The sequence below is a fragment of the Dermacentor albipictus genome, chromosome 1, assembly GCF_038994185.2.
Source record: "Dermacentor albipictus isolate Rhodes 1998 colony chromosome 1, USDA_Dalb.pri_finalv2, whole genome shotgun sequence".
Taxonomy (NCBI): domain Eukaryota; kingdom Metazoa; phylum Arthropoda; class Arachnida; order Ixodida; family Ixodidae; genus Dermacentor; species Dermacentor albipictus.
Window position 1 is genome coordinate 53,071,453 of NC_091821.1, and position 22,527 is coordinate 53,093,979.

At 42.7% G+C, this 22,527-nt stretch overlaps 1 protein-coding gene and 1 pseudogene across 1 annotated transcript; both read left to right on the plus strand.

The window, feature by feature from the left end:
• Window positions 1–1,206: 1,206 nt before the first annotated feature.
• LOC135899338 (group XIIA secretory phospholipase A2-like) lies at window positions 1,207–22,203 on the plus strand. The gene is made up of 4 exons (XM_065428575.1): window positions 1,207–1,778; window positions 13,607–13,674; window positions 16,411–16,585; window positions 21,589–22,203. The coding sequence occupies exons 1-4, from the start codon at window positions 1,541–1,543 to the stop codon at window positions 21,699–21,701; spliced, it is 594 nt and encodes a 197-aa protein (XP_065284647.1). The 5' UTR covers window positions 1,207–1,540; the 3' UTR covers window positions 21,702–22,203.
• Window positions 3,132–8,864, plus strand: LOC135899321 (uncharacterized; annotated as a pseudogene).
• Window positions 22,204–22,527: the final 324 nt, after the last annotated feature.

Sequence of the window (22,527 nt, forward strand, 5' to 3'; positions counted from 1 at the left end):
CTAACTTGATTCAGGCAACGAACAAATTTTTTGACCCTCTCACCGTGTTTGCAACCCATTAAAACTGCATGGGTGCCCAATGTGGTACACATCTTCTTCAACGAGCAAAGCAGACCTACAAATATATCTACCTGTATGTGAGGCATATGCCGTTCCTTTAATTACTTAATTAATTCGTTATTTTCCTTATGATAGTGCACGTGTAAGCAGCCGTTTATAACACAGAAGCTGCTTAATTGAGTGGAAGTACAGTTGGGAACGGTATTAAATTTAGTAATGAAATATAAGATAAGCGTAACATGGTTTTCTCAGAAATCAGACTCGAGAATAGTTTCATTCGTACACCCCGAGAAAAAAACCGAAGAACGCAGATATCTTCTTTTTTTTAATTAAAGAAAGTTTATCGTTTTAAGTTCGGCAATAAGATTATGAGGCACTTTCTGTAAGAATACTGCTCGTAAATCTGAGTACAGGGTGCCGGATGGGGCAGATATTTTTTTATTTGTTTGAAGCGGCGAGCAGAACGCTTAGATATGTTTTTCCGTCCGCGTTTCGCGAGACCTACTGATGGAAAACTATATGCGCGAAAATACACGCGCTCAGGCTGCTTGAAGAACAAGAAAAATATTTGTTCCCCAAAGGGAACCGTACAAAAAATGAGAAGAGAAAGAAAGAAAGTAAAAAGAAAGAAAATAAAAAGAAGATAAAGAAAGAAACCTATTGCTAAGGTATAAATACATGTCATATACAATTATAAACACCGTTTGTGTGGTCTGAACGCGTATACCAGCGCGCGAAGTAGCACAAATGACCCTTCTGAGAACTATCGTCAGCAGTTTCCAAAAGCGCAACTTTGATGCGGCCCAAGTCACTTCGATCGCAGCGCCGCCACAGTCTTTTTCGTCGTCGCGCGTCTCATTGCAAAGCATGCGCCGCCCCAGCCGCTACAAACGAAGAAAGCCTTTTTACTTTTCGCGCTTTGAAACATTGTTACTGCCGCGTAAAATTTTTATGTGAATTTTAGAGCGCTATTTGCACGTTAACAGTAGTGTACAAGATTTTTATTCGATTCGACCAAGTTTCTCTGCATCTTCTGCACCTATTAAGGGTGCCCTGCACCACGACTGCACCATAGAGTTTCATGTAATAAATAATAATTTCCATGCAAGATCCCCCAGGGACAGTGGTGCACCTCAGCGGGTACACTCTGCACTCCTGCTAATAACGTTGGCATAGACGTAGTGGCAGGGATTTTCATTATTATTATTTTTAATTTGAGGTGCCTGCTGGATAGTGTCTGCTAAAAGTGCACCAAGCGTACGAGTTGTTTTGGAATGCGTTGAAGGTGTGAGCCACATGTATATTAGTGTTTCTGCGCATGGAAAAAATTATAAAGCAACATATATTCTGTTGATTCATTAATCCGTATCGTGATCGCCGCCCGCATAGCTTTTACGGTGCACCCGCGACGCAGCTGCGTGTGCCGGTGTCTCCTAAATATGACACAGTGTTTCATACTCCTTGCGCAATCGAAAGAATAATGATATTTCCAAGTTTTCACGGTTGGTATCGACTTATTCCAGTCGCCGTGACGATAATTGCTTGGCTCGTGTCTGGGCAGACTATATTCGACTACGCTCGTCATCTGACGCATCAGGCCGAACGTTATTTGGACGATTTGAAGTTCGGGATAAAGGCAATTAGGAATGGACTAAACACTGTCGAAGATGTTTTGAAAGACTCTAAAGAGCCTGGGTGTGCTTACAAGTGCCCCGACGGTAAGTGAGTGATTGCATGCTGTGTGTTTGATAGTGCCAGTAGCGCAGTCGAAAGATAACGAAGATAACTCCACCGCGCTCGCGACTTGGCAGGCTGCATCGGAATAGTGACGATACCATACCATACCATAGTGACGCGTGTTTTAAGTACTGACACGGAGCTGGCCTGTTTGTGACAGTGAAGCTTAATTCCAGCTGCTTCGCAGCAAATAGCTCAGGTTAAAGTTGTCATCGAGAATAAACCATTCTCTACAGAAGTACTTTGATTTCTCTTGCCGCCTAAGCAGCTCTACGTAAAGGATAGTAGTGATATGTGAAAGCAGAAGCCGCATAGTCGATAAATTTTGCAAGCGATGTGGTTGCTCACCACGCTGCACAAGTAAAAGAAAACGCTGCCCATCTTGCTTTGTTTCGATTCCACGGCTGGAAAATTCATATGCTCCTCGTAGCGTTTTGTGCACCTATCACGTATGTGGCTCCTACCTCTAGTGAACTATGTGCCACTCTTTTTTTTTAATGAACATCAGCACTAAGTGGGGCATACTAAAACACACCACGTAGCTCACTTGTGGCTTTTGGCGTGCATGGTGCATGCCCCAGACTTCCCGCTGTGATCCTAACAAATCAGGGATGGCGCCAGAGGGTGCTTTAGTTTGTTCGTTCCATAGTTAGTTAGTTCCATTAGTACAGCTTGTCATTTTTAGGTAGAGGGTCTTTCCTTGACCCATCAACAGTCAGCGTCAAAAGTGTGTTGACTTATGGATAGGTGGGTCATAAATGGTGTGGGTTGCCTCTGGTCACGGCCGGTCTGGACGTGTGCACTCACTCTGTCCAGACCGGCCGTGCTCTGGTAAACATATAAGAAATGCTCTTTGCCGTATTGAGACGTAACAGGAGCTTCAGCAGGGAGCGACGACAGCGCTGCAGTTACGATCGCCCCTGGGTGCACCATTCACGATGTGGCACAGCCGTTCCACTCATTGCGCTTACCCCTTCAATTCCACTTCAACCACTTCACCCAGTTCGTTTGCTCACGTCTCGGGAAGAAACACCAGTCCGTCTCACTGCCGGAAGAGGCTCCAACATGTGGTCAACGCCACAGGACCTTTGGGTTGTGTTAGATACGGGACCTTTTTCTGAGCCCCCTTCGAGTTCCCCAGACCACATCGAATCACAGCACAGCTAATTGAGAAGCACAGAAACACGGAAAGCACATTCCAGAGGCGCGCACGTGCAAACAAGTTGAAGGCCCCCACTTCGTACGCCGCCAGTGGAGTTATTCAATGCTTGGCTCTTCCAGAAAGCGAGGGGATAGCCCGGCACTGTTCCAGATAACGTGAGTTCCGAAGCCAGATGGCTGTGATGTACCGGGAAGGCCTGGCAGCGTTGCACCGGCCGCCTTTGAAGAGGGCATTGGCAAGCCAGCAAGGACATACCGCCGGGAGTAGGGGGCCCTCGGACAATTGGGGCCCAAGTGTCGCTCCCCCCCCCCGTCTGCCTTTGAAGAGCGCATTGCAAGCCAGCGAGGCAAGACCAATTCTGCCCGCCTTGGTCCGCCGTTGCCCACCTGGCCTTTGTGACGGCGCGTAAGTTGGCAAGGCAAGACCGCAAGGAGCCGCCGGGTGTGACACCACCGCACGGGCGCCTACCATTGGCCGAAAATGGCATCATCTGAGCGGACTCTCCCATTGTTCGAACATCACGCGTCTTCCAGTCATCGAAGGGCTTAAAAGACGCAGACCGGGAGCAGCAGAGGAGCATGCCAGAGCATTCCTAGAGCATTCCCGGATTCACCTCTCTCGAACTTCTTGCTGCGGGCCGCAGCGTCCGAGTTGCTGCCGGCCCGTAATGACTGTACGACTGTTCATTGACGTCTCATTGTAAATAATGTAAAAATAAACCTCCCAAGTGTTTCATCCCGAAGTCCGTCCTCGACTCCTACAGTTGCCTCTGGATGCTGCAGAAAAAGTTCCATTGCTGACTTTTTTTTCGACTGCAAACAAACAGGCCAAGCAACAATGTGTCCCTAACGAGCTTTCTGCTTCAGCAATGGGAGATTCGAAGAAGCTCCATGAACAAGAAAATCCTTCTCAGCACTCCGTTTCGATTCTGCTTGAAGAGACTGTGTACAGCGTCACTTCTGACGACGCTTGTCCATCTTCGTCGTTACAGATGGACAGTCAGTATGAAGAGCTTTCCGCATCGTGTGCAGGAAGGAATGAACCTGAATCTGCGACCGAATTTAGCGCCTCAAATGTAGATGTTGACCATGCAGGCCAGTTGGACATTTCGAAATTTAAGGGAGTCACCCAAACAGCCAATACTGAATACATTTTCATCTAACCAGTACGGCAAATTGAGCAGAAGTTTCCACTTGGACTCGTACCGCCTATTTCCTTGGTTGGAGTGCAGCGTGCAGGCCGACGCAGCTTTCTGTTACCCTTGCAGAATGTTTTCTACTGGTGCCAATTAGAAATCTGCGTTTTTTAATGGTGGATACAGTAATTGGAAAAAAGCCCTAGAAGAAGATGCTGGTTTCAGAAAACTCGCACATAAGTCTTGCCAGACATCATGGGTTTCCTACATGCAGATGAAGTTGGGAGAACAGAGCAAGTCAGTTGCAACACATCTCAGCGACGTGTACTCCAGGAAGGCGCAGGAAAATCACCTCTATATGGCAAAAGTGGCAGATATCTTGCGATTCACTGCCGTTCAGGGAATCGCTCAGAGGGGCCACTATGAAAGTGCCACAAGTGAAAACAAGGGAAACTTCATTGAGCTCTTGAACTTGTTTGTCAAATATGACGGTTTTGTCGTAAATAAACTGAATGGTAGAGCAGCGAACGTGAAGTATGTTCATCATTCAAGACAAGACCAGATCCTCGAAATTCGCAATCACATCACACTAACAACTATAAAGGTAGAGATGAAAAGCTCCAAGTGCTTTGCATTTGTTGTGGATGAAACCAAGGACCTAAGCAAAATATGGAACAATTATCAGTTGTACTAAGGTACTACGTTAGTGGAGCTGTCTTTGAGCAGTTTTTTGAATTCCGCAACACTGAGCACTTGGATGCAAGGTCGCTCCTGGGTTACGTAAGGAAAACATTGAATTGCTGCGCCATTGATGCTCAGCTGTACATTGCTCATACATGATGGTGTGAGTGTCATGAGCGGTACCTCAAGGGGCATCCAGGCACTGTTCAGGCAAGAAGTTCTGCAGGTCGTGTACGTCCACTGCATGAACCACCGCCTCAATCTAGTCATCGTATATGTTTGCAAGGTAATAAAACCGGTCGGGGTTTTTTCTTTCCTATAGAATGCCTCTATGTTTTCCTGTGTGGATCTGCAATTCATTCTCTGCACGTAGATGTGCAGTAAAGGTTGTCTTTGCCAGTGATAGAGCTGCAGCGTCTCGGCGATACATGGTGGGCCTGTCAAGTAGCAGCTTGCACAGCGGCAATGAAAAGCTTTCCTCTTATCCTTGTATGTCTCGCCAAAGTCATCTCTATGAACAGTGGGCAGGCAACGGAACCTAGGGGTCTGCTTAAGCCAATGAACTTCCGTTTCTCTTCCATTTAAGCCTATTTACAAAGGCACTCGGCTGTCTTAAGGTTCTTTCAGACCTATCGCAAACTAGAGACTGCAATATTAGTCAGGCATGCCTCATGGCTCGCACAGTCATTGACGAGCTCTCCCAAATGAGAAATTCGCAGAATGCATTTGACACTGTCTCAGCGCAAACTGGCAATATTTCTGAGGAGAATTGGGTGTCCCAAAGAGAAAAGCAGATAATGACACATCTTCCACATCATTTAGAACAGTATGTATTGAGTGTAGGACGGCCTGTTTAAGAAGAGTCTCCAGATTCAAAGGAAACATTCAGAGTCAAAGTTTTTCTACCCGTTATGGGCCACCTGATTGCAGAGCTGACTAGGCGGTTCACAGAGAATAATGATGTACTCTGCGGAGTCAGTGGAGTGAGAATTTTGTGGACATCTCCTTGCTCCAGTCTTTTGCCCAGCACTATGCATGCGACATCAAAAGTGTTGACGTTGAGTGCAAGCTGTGAACGAAACTTCTTCAGCACATCGAAGCCGAAAGGAAGTGCAAGGTAGAGACACTGCTGCAATTGGTGACTGTCTTGGGAGAATATAAACTAACCTTCCACGAACTGCACAAGCTAGGTGTTATTGCCGTGACGATACTGGCATCGTCATCATCTTGCGAGCGCACATTTTCATGCCTTCGAAAATTGAAGACTTATCTTGGCAGCAAGATGATCAATAACCGTCTGAGCGACCTAGCTGTGCTTGTGGTCGAGCGATCTCTTGCCAATAATATAGATCTTCTGCATGCTGTCAACATGTTTGATGCTGCGCATAGTAACTGATGTATATGTCTGCACTAGTGTGCTGGTATAATGATACCCTATTCTATCTCTGCGGTGCTTTCGCGGCAAAATTGTATGGCACGGGCACAGGACCGATACCTACACTGGTATCAGAACACCCGCTTCACCATGTGTTTTGTCTTGTACTGTCACAGTGGAGGCATTGGCATCTGTGGTTATGACGAAACCTTCCCTGTCATCACTTTGAAAGAGACTCTATGTAGGCTGCTGTCCCAGGCCATGTCGGTGGCCTAGCTTGTGTAGTGAACAGTCTATAGTCGGAGAGCTGTTGTGTGCGTTTGTGAAACCTGCTGTACTGTATGGCCAAATGTCACATTGAGTGAAATGCCTATTGCGTGCTTTATTTTTGCAGTTCTCTCCTCCCTTCTATTTGTTTTGGTTATCCTTTTCCCATATACAGTAAAACCTTGTTAGGCTGTACCCACTTAAACAGCAGTTTTGTGTTAAATGTAGTCAAATCAGGTCTCCATCTTAGTGGCCATTGAACATAATGCGTTTTGTATTCACATAAACCGTACCGGCTTATTGCAAACGTATTGGTTAACCCATAGTGTTTGCACTTTTCGTAGCGCAATCACGGCAGTAGGTCGGCCAGGCACAACGAGCCTCAGAGATCGGAACGGCCTCTCCAAGCACAAACACAGAAGGTGCTTGCAAGGGCGAAGCCACACTAACATCAACATCATTTCGGTGCCGAGCCAGAGAACATTGTAGATCGCTAGTGGTGGCCTGTGTTGTGGTGTCGTACAAGCTAGGACTCTCGTCATGCCAGAGCTTGGACAAAAACTGGTTGCTCAGCATAAAAGAAAAATGGGAAATTGTTTGTGCTATCGAATGTGGCACGAAGTCGGCGCGGGCACACCAGAGGGATCTACCTTGACTACGGTGTGTATCATTTGGAATGCGAAGGAGAAGATGCTCGGCAGTGCTGCTGGGTCTCCGAAAAGATGTCGGCTACGAGGTTCACCTTTTCGAGATTCATCTTTTCCCCGTTGTTGCCTCTGTTATTGTCGAAGTATCGCCTAACGACAGTAATTAGGACGACACAGAAAACAACAGCACAGGCAATTCAGGTCCGACAGTGGTAGAAGCTGTGCATTATGTCAGCCTCATGCGAGTGTTTGCCGAGCTTAAGGGAGTTTGATGGCGCTGTCATTGCTGCCTGGCTACTGTGGCATCAAACGAAAATAACCGACCTTTGTTGCGTAAAATGAAAAAAATACTGCATGTTTTTTGCCCTTTTATTGCACTCCCTCTGAGTTAGGTTTTTGACAGATAAGTGGGCGATCTCACGCTATTTCAGTTGAGCAGTACTACCATTTAATACATGCTTTTTCCACTTTCTGGCCAACTACGGTTTAACGAGGTTTCACTGTACCGCTTTGTTATTGTTTTTCCCATTTCCAGCCTTTAGAATTACCAGCCGACACCACACGAGGGTACTAATTATTTTTTTTTTTTGTAATCTAGCGCGTTTTTACCAAAGTTGGAATTGATATTTGCGCATTGCTTAGTGGTGTTAGTTCTCTCCCCTGTTGTGAAATTACTCTTTTGAAGCTATATTGTGATCTAGTTAACTGATGTTATTTTGTTGCTGCTGGGTACCTGTTTCTTTCTTTGTTTTTTTATGTATGTGCTGTACCATGTGTCACATAAATTTTCATTTTCTTAGCAGAAGCACTGCTGTGTAAACATGCTGAATTTTAATTTATATCTTTATGCAATGCTGGAATAGCTTATTCACACTGATTGGTTTAGAAGGCGGCCTTCAGCCCAGTTCCCTGCCCCCCAAAGGAACTCTCTTGTCGTGGGTGCCCCCCCCATTCAAGAAATCCTGGCACCGCCCCTGTAACAAATATATTTTGTTGCTTGTGGATATGTGCCTGATCACTGTGCTTTGACATGCCATATATGATTTTAGCTAGGGCATGCAAATCGCATCTTTTGCTACATATTGCCACAAGGCAAATGAAGGGGCTGATTCTGTGGTCCGGACGACGACGACAGAGACGAAGTGGCCAGAAGCACACATAAGCCTTGCATCCGTTGCCGCAGCTTGTGGCTGTTGTAGCCTTGTATATAGTAGTAATTTGTAAATGCATGCCATTCCCGTAACATCTTTTACAGCAAAGCTGTTAGCCTCTAGTTGGTCGGCATTTTTTGTGTCTGCGTTTGTCAGCAAAAATATGGGCCAATCTCGGCGGCAGTGCAGGGCCAGGAGCAGTGGCTCGCACCCCCATAAGGCAGAGGCTTCAAGCATTCAGCAGAGTGAAACGAACAGTACATACATTCTTTGGAATCGCACATACAACATACGGAACAGCATACATTTCAATAAAGAACAAGCACAAAACAATAATCTGAACCACATAATTGATAACACGCTCCTAATAACAATGCGAAGCACTTATCGCGCCCCGCACATGTTTCCCGGTAAAGATTACTGTTGCGCAAGCTGCCACACCGATGGCAGCTTGTGACTGGAGGAGTGACGTCCTTAGCCTTTCGTATATAAAAGAACCAATGTAGCAACTGATTTCAATGTTGTTGCAGCACCGCTATGGGCGGCGGCGTGCTGTCAAAATTACTATTACTCTAAATTACCATCACTACTACCATTACGCTAAAGTAATAAAGCATTACATACCCCCATTAACAATTGTTGTGGTGGTTTTCAACAGCTTCACTGGACAACAACATTCGCAGGACGGGGTTGGCGATTCAGTTCTTTTTGGTTGAGGTGCTGGGTAAGCCTGCCTTGCATGCCCACTCCGTCAACCAAGCATAGTGCTCCAAAGCGGTCGCCATCTTGGTTGCTCTGCAATGACCAACGAAGCGACGATGGCACAGCAGCCACAGACTCCTGTGATATTTTTGCACCCATGTGACCCGATAACTTTTTCTGGCATGGATAGCTTGGATGTTGAAGACTGGATGGACATGTCCAAGTGCATCAGCGACCACAACAGGTATGACCCTATGCTGATGTCAGCCAACGTGATATTCTACCTCAAAGTGACGGCATGCGTGTGGTACCAGATGCATGAACAGGATCTGACAAGTTGGGATGCTTCGCGAGTTGTTCGGCTGGCCATTTGGTCTTCAGCAAGCCGCTATAAGGAGCTGTGATCTTGTGTCCAGACGACCACTGAATCGTATGTTTCTTACATACAGGATGTGCTGGGCCTTTGTTGAAACGTTTACACGAAGATGGCCGAATCTGGGATATCTCACACTTTGAAGGGAATAGCCGACTACGCATTTAATTTACTTGTCTTCAAGGACTGTACAACAATCGACGCTATTATTAAGGGATGTCAGTGCTTTGAACAAGCAAAGGGTCTCTGCATCACCCGCCAGCTCCTGCGGCTGCCTAACGCCGCCGCCACAACATTATGCCAGGATCTACCAATGTCTGCAGCATCGGAAGAAGTAACTTGCATTGTCCTCCATGCACTAGAAGCAATAGCCCCTTCGGCCATTCTTCCAGACGTTCAGCCAGCCAACCTGCCCACCGTGTCACTCTCACTTGTACAAGCAGTTGTCTGCCAGGTCATGAACCTAGGTTTATCATCCACTGTCTGTTCTATCTGTGCACCCGAACATACTCCTGCCAATGCCACCCAGAACCAGGTCCACTTGTTGTGGTCACCAGGCTTGCTGGGACTTCTAACCACCTCTTTCTGCTTGGATGAACTGTGAAACCACAAATATTGTTGCACATTGCATGACCACCTAGCCCGCACTCACTTGCTGTCATCGTTTTACATATTGCTTCTGCATTTGCATGGACGCAGAGCACAGGCACTGAACTGATGCTGTTGCAGTTTTCCCATGCTTAAATTTATAAATGTAGGCAGCCCGTCTGTAATACATGCATGTTTTCTTTCAAGGAAGTTGAACATTTTACTGCATTTCTGATTTTCATTGCATGATAAACTGTCTTACAAACTATGCTTTGTAGTTAGATGCATGTCAGCTTGGAAGGTGCCATTTGTTATTGGAAAGATCAAACTGAAAGCAAGGACGTTTCAGCAAAAGTCCCTCCATCCACATGTGAGAGTGACATCATGTTTGTCAGCACACAAGGCAAAAGAAACGCAAAGCATGCTTACATGCATGGTTCAGTGAGCTTGCCACTTCCATGCTGTATTCTTTGTTTTACTTTAGTCTTTGTCGCATGTCAGCATTTCGTTCCTGAAAAGCAGGCAGGTGTTGTGCTCATTCCGCCCTCCATGTTGAGGCATTGCTTGTTTCAAATGCTTATACAACTTCCTGCTGGCATATGTAAACCTTCTCAAAATGCTGTTAGTTCTAAAGAACACAAAGCAGAGGTGCAGACTGAAACTGTGCCATACAGTTGCCACAGTGGATCACTGTCTGTGTCTATATGGTGTTCTGCTGCTGAGCACCACGTTGTAGGTTTTATTCTCAGATGAGATGGCCACATTCTGATTGGGCCAGAATTCACAAATGTCCATGTGCTGTGGTTCTGGTGCACACTGAAGAACCCAAAATGGTAAATAATATATAGAACCCTTTTTAAGCCCTTGTGTTGCCCACTGTAGTTGCTTTGGGGTGGCCCATGAATTATCAGACCCCACCACACACACGCGCGCGCGCGCGCGCGAAATGTGCTTGGCATTACTTCAAGTGAGAGCGTTCAACAGTGTTGGTTAATACGAGAAATAGATAGCATCAAGGATTTTTCCACATGCACATCCATGGCCACTATTGGTCATAAATATAAAAAAAAAACTCATTGTTGCAGCTAAGGTCTTTATTACTACCACACTGGTATGTGTCTCATTTTGCCACGTGGCATTAAAGCAAGCCATTTCCAGTTCTATAAAATGCACAATTTCAGAGCAGAGTTTTTAAAGGGGCCCTGAAAACCTTTTTGAATATAGTAAGAAAATGTTGCTGATCTGTTAATGAGGCTTCTGCGAACATCTGAGCCAAATATTATTGCACTGCATGTAGAACGGAATTTACAATCTTCTCTAAAAATCAATGAAAAATCGCTCTTTCTGCAATGTCGTCATGCGGCATCATCACAAGAAGCTGGACCCACAACAGCTATTGGCTGATTTCATGATCACGAGAACATTCTCAGTGATACAATTCTTGCTCATTTGAATTAAATAAATTTAATAATGTACACATCTGCGATCTCAAAAAGACTGAAAAACCATTTCATCTTTGTACTGCCGGTCCATACAGGACAGTTGTGCATTGCTGCGTCTGCTGCGCATGGCCTCGGAGATGAAAAGTGTAGTGTAGATACTGTGGCCGCCACGGGATGCTGCCACGCGCCATCTAACATTTAACCTTTGGGTGAGGCAAGCGGGGCATTGCTCCCTTGAGTCCCCTTGCTGTCTCCCCTGTGTAGCTTCCAGCGGGCTAGTGGAAATGAAAAAAGACAGAAAGTCTCTGATCAGTCCAATGAGTGCATCTAACTTTGCATTCGCTTGAAGGATTCAAAAAGTTTTGTTGCAGGAGATTCGTGACCTGACATAATTTAATAGTGATGTCATCCTATGATTAGTTAACGAGTGTTTCAGGGTCCCTTTAAGCTGAATGCTTGCCTTCAAAATTTATCTGTAAGGGACTGAAGTAACAGCTTTGTTTTATTTTTATAAAAACTCACAAGAAGGGAATGCGTAAGATTTATCAGTACCCCCCCCCCCCCAAAAAAAAAAAATAGAAAGCCAGAAAGGCTGTTTGGAGCACGCCAGGTTTGTACATTGCACTTCTGAATTATTAGCGCTATTTCACTTCTACTGAATATGACAATGTGTGGAGGGTATGACACACGTACACGTGTGCGCACACAATAATAATTGCAAATGAAAAATAGATAGCAATGCACCCTTTGAACTCCGAAAGCTGCTCGTCACGAATTATGGCAGTGAGCTGGGGCTACTTTATTGGTCATTGTTACAAAATTATATCATTTGCACAAAAAATTCTGATTGGAAGCTGTTGTAGGCTTTTCCTGCAGAAGAAGGAATGAAACCCCATCTGGCACATCACACAAATGGCATTATTACAGCTGCTACACTTTGGGCAATATTGGTCTTCTGTATTGAATTTTTGAAAAAATTCAGTTTCTCCAAACAGGCACTGAGGAAAAGTACTGTACCAATCTAGCCTGATTAGTTAATCCTTTGATACTTTCAGTACCCTTTAATTATTTCCATACCACGTCCATTGGGCATCCTTAGCCCGCTAACAATGGCTTGAAGCACTGTTTTCGAGACCTTCCGTGTTGCTCACAAACAAGCTGCGCTATCGGACGTTAAGGATGAGAACTATATTTTTGTTTGCTAAGCAGTTTGCTTTCTCCTAGCCAGGCATTTATTCTTGAACGCACTGCAAAGTGTCGCGGTCGTCAAAGTAGAACATGAAAATGACTGCCTCTGGGAGCGATGCTCGAAATTCAAAAGATTGCAGATATTACGATTCTGCTGCGTCTGCGGCTGATTTTAACGATGGATCGAGGAGCAGCTAGTATGAGGATGCTGCTTTTTTCTCGGACTTTGACTTTGAGAGTAACGACAATGCAAGCCAGCCTGCAAAATCAGCCACAGGCCGGCACGCCAAACTGTAGTGCTTGCACTTAATTTTTTTGTAGGGAATACCTGGTCAATGAAAATTTTGATTTATTCGGAGATAGTGCCTATTATAATGATGGCAATACATTTTGTACGTCTAATAAATTTGTTACATATTTTTTCTTAGTAGATACAAGTGCGTCTTTAAAAACATTCAATTTTGTCCCACAATCTTGATTCTGGCAATTTGTCTTTTTTATGACACACATATCATTAATAAAACATTTATATATGAAAAGTGCATTTATTCTGCTTTTTGTTTATGTATTAAACAAAATATCGTGTGCAGGGACTGCTGCCTCTAGCATATGTGCATCTACTTCAGCAATGTGGAAAATGTGGCAGTAACCATTATTCTTGGAATGGTGTGAGTTTGTACACATTCTGTCAAACGGCAGGTGCTGTGTGAGGACTCCATGCTGTTTATCGAGCAAGCAATGCAGGGCTGCTATTTTGTAGCGATGCCTTTTCCCAATACTAATGCCTTTTAGTGCTTTTTACGTTCGTGAGTGGCCGCACTCAACACTCCGATGGGGGCAAAAGGTTTCTTGACCACTAACAAATATGAAACACTCAGAAAAATATTACTATTGGGAAAAGGCATCACTACAAAATCTCGGCCCTGTTTCCATTTATCGGCACTTGAATTATGAATTGACAGTTCATGCTGGACTGCACAAGTACGGAAGAAGTAGTACTTGTTCAGTTTCGAAGACTTGCCTTTAGTGTACCTTTGAGCATTCCCCTCTTGTATTCCTTCATGCATTTTTCTTTTTTTTTTTCATTGCTTGCACAAGGAACATCACCAAAACCCAAGATTGGTTACAAAGCCGACTCCAATGGCTGTGGTGCTTATGGCTTCCAGGTAACCTTTATGGCCCAATTTTAGTTACTTCTTAATGTTACCACACTTTATTTTTTCCCAGAATATCAGTGAAAGCTGTTCCTGTTGAGTGAACGCTTTGTGTGTGCCTTATTTCTTGTCCGTTTAAGTATAGCCCCAAATATCTAATAGTTGTACTCTCTGATGTACATCCGTGGGTGTAATCTAAGCCAGTACAGTCGAACCTTGATATAACGAATTGATGCATGCTATAGCAAAGTAATTGTAAAATGTTTATCACCAATAAATAAATAAAACAAATATCGGATATAAAAAAGGAGGTATCTGTATTAGATTCGATGTCATCGTAACGAGGTTTGACTGTATACATTCACAAGGTGGGACTGCAAGGACTCTGGGGGCAGAACATCACATAACATGCAGAAGTAGCAGGTATGGCTTCTGTCATTAACATGTGTTCGTCCTTCCCCATTTTCTTCATCTCATTCATGGAGAACATATCGAATTAGTATTTTTCTGCAATTAAAATGACTCTAGTTTCACTTTTTGTTTCGTGGTTTTTGTGACAGTTGATTTCTTTTTTGCGACTCATTAACTTCATGTCATAGCATAATTGTTCACTTATATAAGTTAATTTCCTATAGAGAGACTTACAGTAAGAAGATAAATAAAGCAGCTGACAGTTTTTCTTATTTCTCTTTTGACTTTGGGTATGTTGTTCATGAATTGCACTGTCTCATGGACTATAGCTCATTGTGATTCTTTTTCATTTGTTTACTGTTATTTTACCAACTGTAAAGAGCAAAAGCATATAACTATTCAACTTTCTGGTCAGTAGCAGCTTGAAAAAAAAAAATACAAAGAAGGTGACACTGTCCATGAATTAATGACAAACATTCTAAGTAGTGGTTTTGTGTGTTTACATTCTTTTTTTGCAACGCACATTGCAAGTTCATCAAGGAGACCCCCTTGAAATTCATACAATAGCTGTTCAGCTAGATACTTGATCACCTTATGAGAGACGCTAATAGTGCGTTGCATCACACATAGAATACACAGGCCTACACTTTCAATTTTCAGTGTATGGACTTTCCCCATCGTGTGGGCTGTGTACACAAGACGAAGAACATGTGGCAACCACTACAGATTATAATAATGGGTTTATTTTCTGTAGTCAGGAAGGACCACTAAAGATTCTGCAAGCTAGGTACATTGCCTGGAATACGAATGGAAAATGGGCAATTGAGTATAGGACAGGATATACCAATATTACTACACTTTTCTATGTTTTGTGAGGTGTCAGTTGCTATGACCATATATGTGTGTATATTCATAAAGAGATCTTTTAAATAGCATTTAACATTCGTCAAGACAGGAGTTTTGCATTACTAAGAGAAACATCATCAAGCTCTGCCTGAAGGAAATATTTATCATGGCAAATGGGGAGTCGCCTCTCTAATTCACCAGGTAGAGACGGGTTTGTACTAAATTTATTTGAGGTGTGTGGAAATGAGGCCAATGTAAATAAAGAAACAAACCAAAGTAAGAAATTAAAACTGTTTGAAAACATTTTAGTGGAGATTCATATGGGCGTTTAACCTCCTCAGAACCAACAAAATCCTTGCAACACGGTACCACTTAAACTTGGGTTTTACTGTCAAACGATCTCTTCTGAATCTGAAAAAACTACTTTCTTGATCAGATGGCACCCTCACATGCTCACATCAGTACCTCCATGCAAGTGGATAAAGAGTCCATTTCTCCAGTTTGCTCAGATAAAGGCAACTTTTGTTTGCCTGAACACATGGATACAGGATTAACGTCGCATAATGGTTCCTCACACTCACTTTTCATCCTGGGGTGCTCCGTTACCTGGTAGTATTTGAAATCAAAATCTGGTGGCAGCAAAATAATTACATTCTTGAAATATACTGCTGCCTGTGTATAGCTTTATGTTGCAAACAGATTATCGGAAAGCTGCTGTCCATGTGGGTGGAAACTGGGTTTGAGAAGGTTAAAAATGTTTATATGGCAAGTTCTCAAAATTGTTAGAAGAGATGGAAGTCTGGCTTCGAGATACAAAATAATATTTGCTACAAATGTAGGCAGACCTAAACACAGTCGTAATGCCTCTTCCTCCTGAAGAACAAGGGAGTGAAGCTTATAGGCAGGAGTCCCCAAGTATAAAATGCAGGACAGGGCACATATACATGTGGTAGATTGATGACAGGGTGGCTCTGTACATCCCTGATCAACTGTTGCTCAGTCTGTTGCTGGAACATACTTTGTTGCAATATAGTCTATGTGCATTTGCTATCAAAGCGAACTATCATATATCACACCAAGATACTTGGCGTAATATGTGTGGTGTGATCGAGCTGAAAACACGCACACATACACACACACACGTACTTGTGATAACAATGGTGATTCTGATGGTAGGCTGTTGCAAATGCTGCAGTTGCGATTTCATATCTAATTTCATCGCGCAGGCAATTTTCAGACCTATATTGGCGGGGGGGGGGGATTTGTTTGTTAGCAACAGGTAAATATGGGTAATCATTTATTGTGACTGGTGGTTTTGCATGAAAATCTTCCTATGGCAGGCCGAAAATAACTTTTGGTGGGAAATGTTTAATGTCTCGCATGCATTCGCTCTACCTTAGCATTGATAGGGTAGAGGTAAAAACCTTGCTAGTTAAGGAATTTGTTGCTAATTGTTCCTTGTTGGCCCTCTTTCATGGCTTATGTGACTAGGTGGAAGCAAAGCAACTTCCGCACAAGGAGATGAACTCGTGTTGCCACAAGCATGACCTCTGCTATGGCACCTGCCTGGCTGACAAGGATGAGTGTGACTCGAGGTTTCTGAGCTGTCTGGACATAGTCTGTGATAAGAAGGCTGGTAGGAATCACAAGGACAAGAACTCTCAGGGTACTTGTTTCTGTGTTCACCCTCAAAGTGCACAGAGATTGCAATTTGTTGGATGCAGTCTACAGTACGGTGCCTTTCAACAGCCTAGACTCACTCTTCTTTGTGCTAGAGCATCTGTGCTGGAAAGTGAAAGGCATTTTACAGTATTTTAGGTATGTAGCATAAAGGTATTTTATAACGTTAGCGTATTCAAAAGATTGTTATGGTCATAAATTGCTGCTGTTGATGTGGGAAGACAATTCCAAATTTCAATGAATATGGACTATAAATTTTTCAGTGCACAATGCATGTAGAAAAAGTTTATCATGTTTACAACAACCACATCCACCAAGTTTAACGAGAAATAGCTTGTCTGAAAGATAGTATTTTATTTTAGTTGTAGTCTGAGCTGGCAGTGATTGCCAGAGCTGATGCCATGTACCTGTGTGCTGCACAAAGGTAGCAGCAAGCTAAGTTTGTCACCATCAAACCACTTAGTATTACTTAAAGGAATACTAAAGGGAAATACTAAGTCAAGCTAAAGTGATAGATTAGTGCTCGAGAATCTCAAAGGCGTCAATATTATTGCGAACGGTGCCTTAATAATCCAATAATCTAGGTAAATGCAGGACATGATTAGAGACTCCCCCGGGACATTCAAGCACTAGCCCGATGACGAAAGCATTCCTCAGTTCAATTATTTCACTGGTACTCAACTACTCGTTGCAAAAAACATCCTCGTATTGTATTATAAGATGACATAAAATGCTACTTGTCCGGTTCCATTTCATGTTTAGCAAAAATAACTCATTGAAATTACTGTTGACAAGGGCGCGAGCGTTTGAAAGCTTTCATTTTCGCTCGATTCTGCGCCGCCCACACTTTCACACTTCAGTACTTTCCTGATTGCATAGTGCTGTGCTGGTTTTGCTGGCTCGCGAAACTCGCACAAACTGCAATTAGCAGAGAATTAAACTTCCATGTGATATCGCGGGATGCCCGAATGGTGTACGACACTTAACCAAAAAGAAGCTGCAGCGGTGAATCCGCCGCTCTGTCTTGGCTCGGTGCTGCTGTCTGTCGGGCGCCACTTTACTCACCGATGGCAGCGAAGGGCGATGATGATGTATGCAACGTCACCACTTCCCCGATTGGGTGGCGGGAGATTTGAATTTCGAAAAAGGTATTCGTACCCTTCAGATACAATTTTCTCATAAGCTTAGGCTTGGCACAAAACAAGCGTTGCGAGGTTTCTAGAATGGTATTTAAACATTCCACGTCGACTTAGTATTTGCCTTTAGTGTCCCTTTAATTATCTGAAAATGACCTATTATATATCGGTTTTCTGTGGATTTAAGCAAGCTTGTGGGAACTTAGCTTCTGACACGTAGATTCAGCAATGTAGTATCTTGCTGTCATTATATATAGATTTGTTTGTTTTCATGGCCTTTAGGACTACTGTGCATGCTCACAATTCGTGTCAAAAAAGAGTTGTTGTTGGTGTGAAATAAAACTTGAAGCTAGTGTTTCGTAAATTGTCAATAAATCACTTGAAGAGGAAGCTTTAGGTAGGGCGCAGCTCCGGTGCCGCCTATTCGAATACATGTAAAACACAGAAACACTTTTATGAGATAACCATTTAGCCGATTTTAATGGAGTTTATTGCATTTGAGAGAGAAAGTTAATTTCTAGTGACTGTTGGAAACAGAATATTAATTTAATTCCTGTATTCCTCGAAATAAATTTTCAAAAATGGGGAAGTTTGAAAAAATAGAAGCAGAAGGTTTACAAATTCATAGCTTCGTATCAAGAACAGATGTCACAGTTTTGTAAACTGCATCTGTTAGAGTATCCGATGTGGACAAATCTAGTATATCAATGTATATATTGCGTGAATTTGTTACATTGTTCACAAGGGTTTTGCAATATAACTACTCACATATTGCAGGTGTATTTGAGCGCTTTGTATAATACATATAATTTTTGTGCTCTAGATGTACTATTAGATGCAATTCACAGAACTGCAATATTTTTCATTGCTGAGTCACGTGTTGTAAACTTCATAGTTTTGTTTTATGAAAATTGGTGATTTTCAACAATTACTATAAAATATTGATGGCCTAAATAAAAAATTCACTGCCAACGGTTACTAGACTTGTTCTTTAACATTCGGCAAAATCTCATCAAAATTAGTGCTGTGGTTTCCAAGAAAAACAATTTCTCGTTTCCCATGTATTTAGATAGGTGCCCTTAGCTAAAGCTTCCTCTTAAGTCGTTCATGGCAGGTTGATGCATATGACAGCCATTACTGTTGTTCTAATATGTGTGCATTTTTTGAAAGACAAGAATCATGGTCCAAGCATTTGTTGTCAGCGTTCCTTTCATATGAGGCTGGTAAATCTTGCGTAACACGCGAAGGCCTATAACTCATTAGGTGCTATTATCATTGAATTTCTGGATGGCAGCCCAGCAGAAGCACAGTTGCATACAGTCAAATGAAGTTAAATGGGATACTGCAATTTTAATGCAATTAGCGTTGTTAGCCTACTTCAGTAACTTTCTCCTATCTATACAGCCCCTTTAATGCCGTTCTTCCCAGTGACCCAAGTTGTCTATTAGCTTGCGCCACTGGATATGCGCTGGCTGCTGTCTTGCTAGTAAACATGGGTCACTGGTTATGGGTCCGAATAGACACTTGTCGCTTGTGTCACTGGGTGTGTATGTGCCACTGGACATATGTGTCTGAACAGGCAACTTAACTTCATTATTACATAATGTACACATAATCATTAATATCTCTACCAATACTGCATTTCCCTTCAACAAATTACATTGCACCACAACTTGAACACTAATTACAATAACATGGATAATCATCAAGCATTGTTCTGCAGCTTCTGCCTGATTTTCTGATAAAAAATTATTTGCTTCAAAAGTAGGCATAACGTAGCTCTAAATTCAAAGTCAAGTACCAAGTAGCTAAGAATTTGGCTCTCTTTTAGGGTATCTAAAAATTAATTTTTGTGCATAGTGTTCTTTAAAGGGGGTCTGAAATGCGTTTTGATTGTAGCGAGAAATGGTTGCCAATCTGCAGAAGAGGTTCCCTGTGAACATGTGAGCCAAATATTATTGCACTGTATGCAGGACGAAATTTACAATCTCGTGTCAAAAACGGTGCAAAATCGCATGCTCTTGCCTTCACAATGCTGTCATCGCAAGCAGCGAAGCCCACCAACAGCTATTGGCTGATTTCATGATTGCGAGAACACTCAAAGTAATACTATTATTGCTAATTTTGAGGTAAATATGTGAAAATATATATGTCTGCAATTTCAAAAAGAGAAAAAAGCAGTTAATCTATGCACTGCCAGTCTACATACAACACATACGCAAAGCTGCATGGCTTCCAGCATTCTGCAACAAGCCCTCTTGCCGCTGAGGCACTCAACTTTTTGGTGGAGCCTTTCCAACTCCCCTGTGTAGCTTTCGGCATGCTAGTGGAGACAAAGAATGGAGGAAATCACTCATCAGTGCGTTAAATACGTTTAACTCCACTTATACTTGAATGATTTGAAAAATTTTTGTGGCAGGAGATTCGTGAGGCAGTGTTCTTTAATAGTGAGGCCATTCTATGATTAGTTAAAATAAAGTGTTTCAGGGCCCCTTTAACGCAGTTTTTTAATGTTGCATGCTCCACATGTGTGCAGTGTGTGAGACTGAAACCCAACTTTTTACTAATACTCATACATAGCATTTACGGCATAGGCTGTACTGAGAGAAGTTTTAAAATCAACTAGGTAATGAATCCTTGTGTAAAGATCAGTGCAAGAATATGGTACAAAAGAGGAAATGGCTACTCAAGATCATTTATTGTAAATGACACAGAAATAAAAAATCAATATGCAAGGATGCATTTTGTGGCCTTGAACAGAGAAACAGTGCATTGTGTGCAATACTTCATGCCTGCAGCTGTACACTTATGCTGATGAATTTCTGAACGATTTCTTCCGAATTTGGCTTGGATGCACAATATCAAAGCTCGCTGTCGCTGCATTGCTGCTTTCAACTGCTTTGTTCAGAAACAATGCCCCATGCCAAAGAAATCCACGACCTATAATTCTGCTGGTTCATGATGTTATTTATTTTATTCTCATTAAGAGACCAGTGAGAGCAGTATCTTAAGAGAACAAACCTTACTTGCTGCTGCTGTTATCTATGAATGTTATGCTCCCTGTCTGTGCGATTATCTGCACTGCATTTTGCACTCTGAAAGCGTTACTAGAAGTTAAGCCAACCAGAAAGCTGTTTGTCATGAAAAGCATCTAGACAGTAGCTAAAATTTCGGCTAGTATCTGTACGTAATACGAAAGGCCTAAACTGGCAGCACTGGTCTCTACCTGCCAGCACTTAAGCTAATCAGTTTTACATGAATCAGTTTCAATGATAAATGTGCAAGCATTAGTGCATATGTGAGCTTCGCACCCAAAGTGTGTTTGTTGTATTCACACATGCCAAAAGCATGTACCTATAAATGAGTGCGTGATAATATCCACTGCAAATGATGCCTTGTGAGTATGCACAATTGCATAACCGGTTACAGTCTCAAGTTGAACATCAAGGTGTGACTTGGTGTCTTGCTTTGTCATACACTTCATAGGTGCTAACCATGTGCATCGATGAAGCTTCTTTACATGCACTGCCTGAGATGACGAGTGAGAAGCTCTGTCCCCATGAAACGTGTATTGGAATAAAGCTTTGCACCAAATATCAGATGTGTCAAAAGTGTGAACAACAAACTTCAGGGCTAATCAAAAAGTTTCAGAAACACGGCACAGCTGATGCCTCGCTCCTACGTAATACTAGCGTGGAGAAATTTGTCAAATTTTATCCATCTTCCCCCCTTTCCCCGATATTGAGTAGCTGGCTAGACTGACACACTGACCTTTCCGTTCTTCATCCATTAAAAAAAAAAAAAAAAAACTCACACTCTCAGCACTGTTACTCAGCTGCTGCTTTCTTTTCAGGTTGCAAAGCAGCAGCACATGCATTCTACACAGGAAGTCAGTACCTTGGCTGTAAGGCATACAAGGATGCCCAGAGACAGGCCTGCTACTGCCCCAAGAAGCATGAGCTGTGATGCATGTGCATGCCTTCTGTCTCTTGTCCTGCAAAAGCATGGCAGTTCTAGTTATACCTTGGCGATAAGTACTATTTCTCTTCCTTTCTCAGCGTATATATTTCTTTCCCCTTTTAATCTTGTAGCTCTTGCACAGGGATAAGTATGTGTTCGAATGCATGGCTGTGTATAAGTTGCTTGGAAGAGCACAATATTTTCTTTCTGTATGCACTACAGTGAGGATAAGTTTAAGTGGCTTTTACATACAGCTTGGAAGCCACATGCATTTATGTATCCTTAGTATTACAGTCCATGGCAGCTCTTGGTAGTGTTTTTGTAGTTGGTCTTCTCATATAGTAGCCGTCTCCTGTAAAATAAATGTGCTGCTGTAAGCATTGAGCAGTGTCGCTGCATGGTAATCCACCAGAACTGTATTGTCTGTTATTTAAACTATGGTGCTCTATTACAAGCACCAAGAATATATGTTCTGGGCACAAGAAATAAAAGACTGTTGGTAGATGTTCTTGTGTGTTCTGTATTTTACTGCATTTTCACTTTGTGGTGACATGAATCCTAGGGGAACTAATCCTCATTACCCCTAGAAGTCGTGTCAATGTTTAAGTGGTATTAAATGAAAAGTGACAAATTTTGTTTATGCTATATTAGGTGCCTGTTGGAGCATTAACCACACATTTCAAAGAAAGTGGTGTGCTTTAGAAATTTGACATCGGTGGCACATTGTTGGCTCTTGTCCTGGAGTCTGTTGCTTTATTTAATGACCATTATGTAAATCTTCAAATATTGATTTGAAGGCTCAAATGTTATTCCTAAAGTTATCAAGTGCATT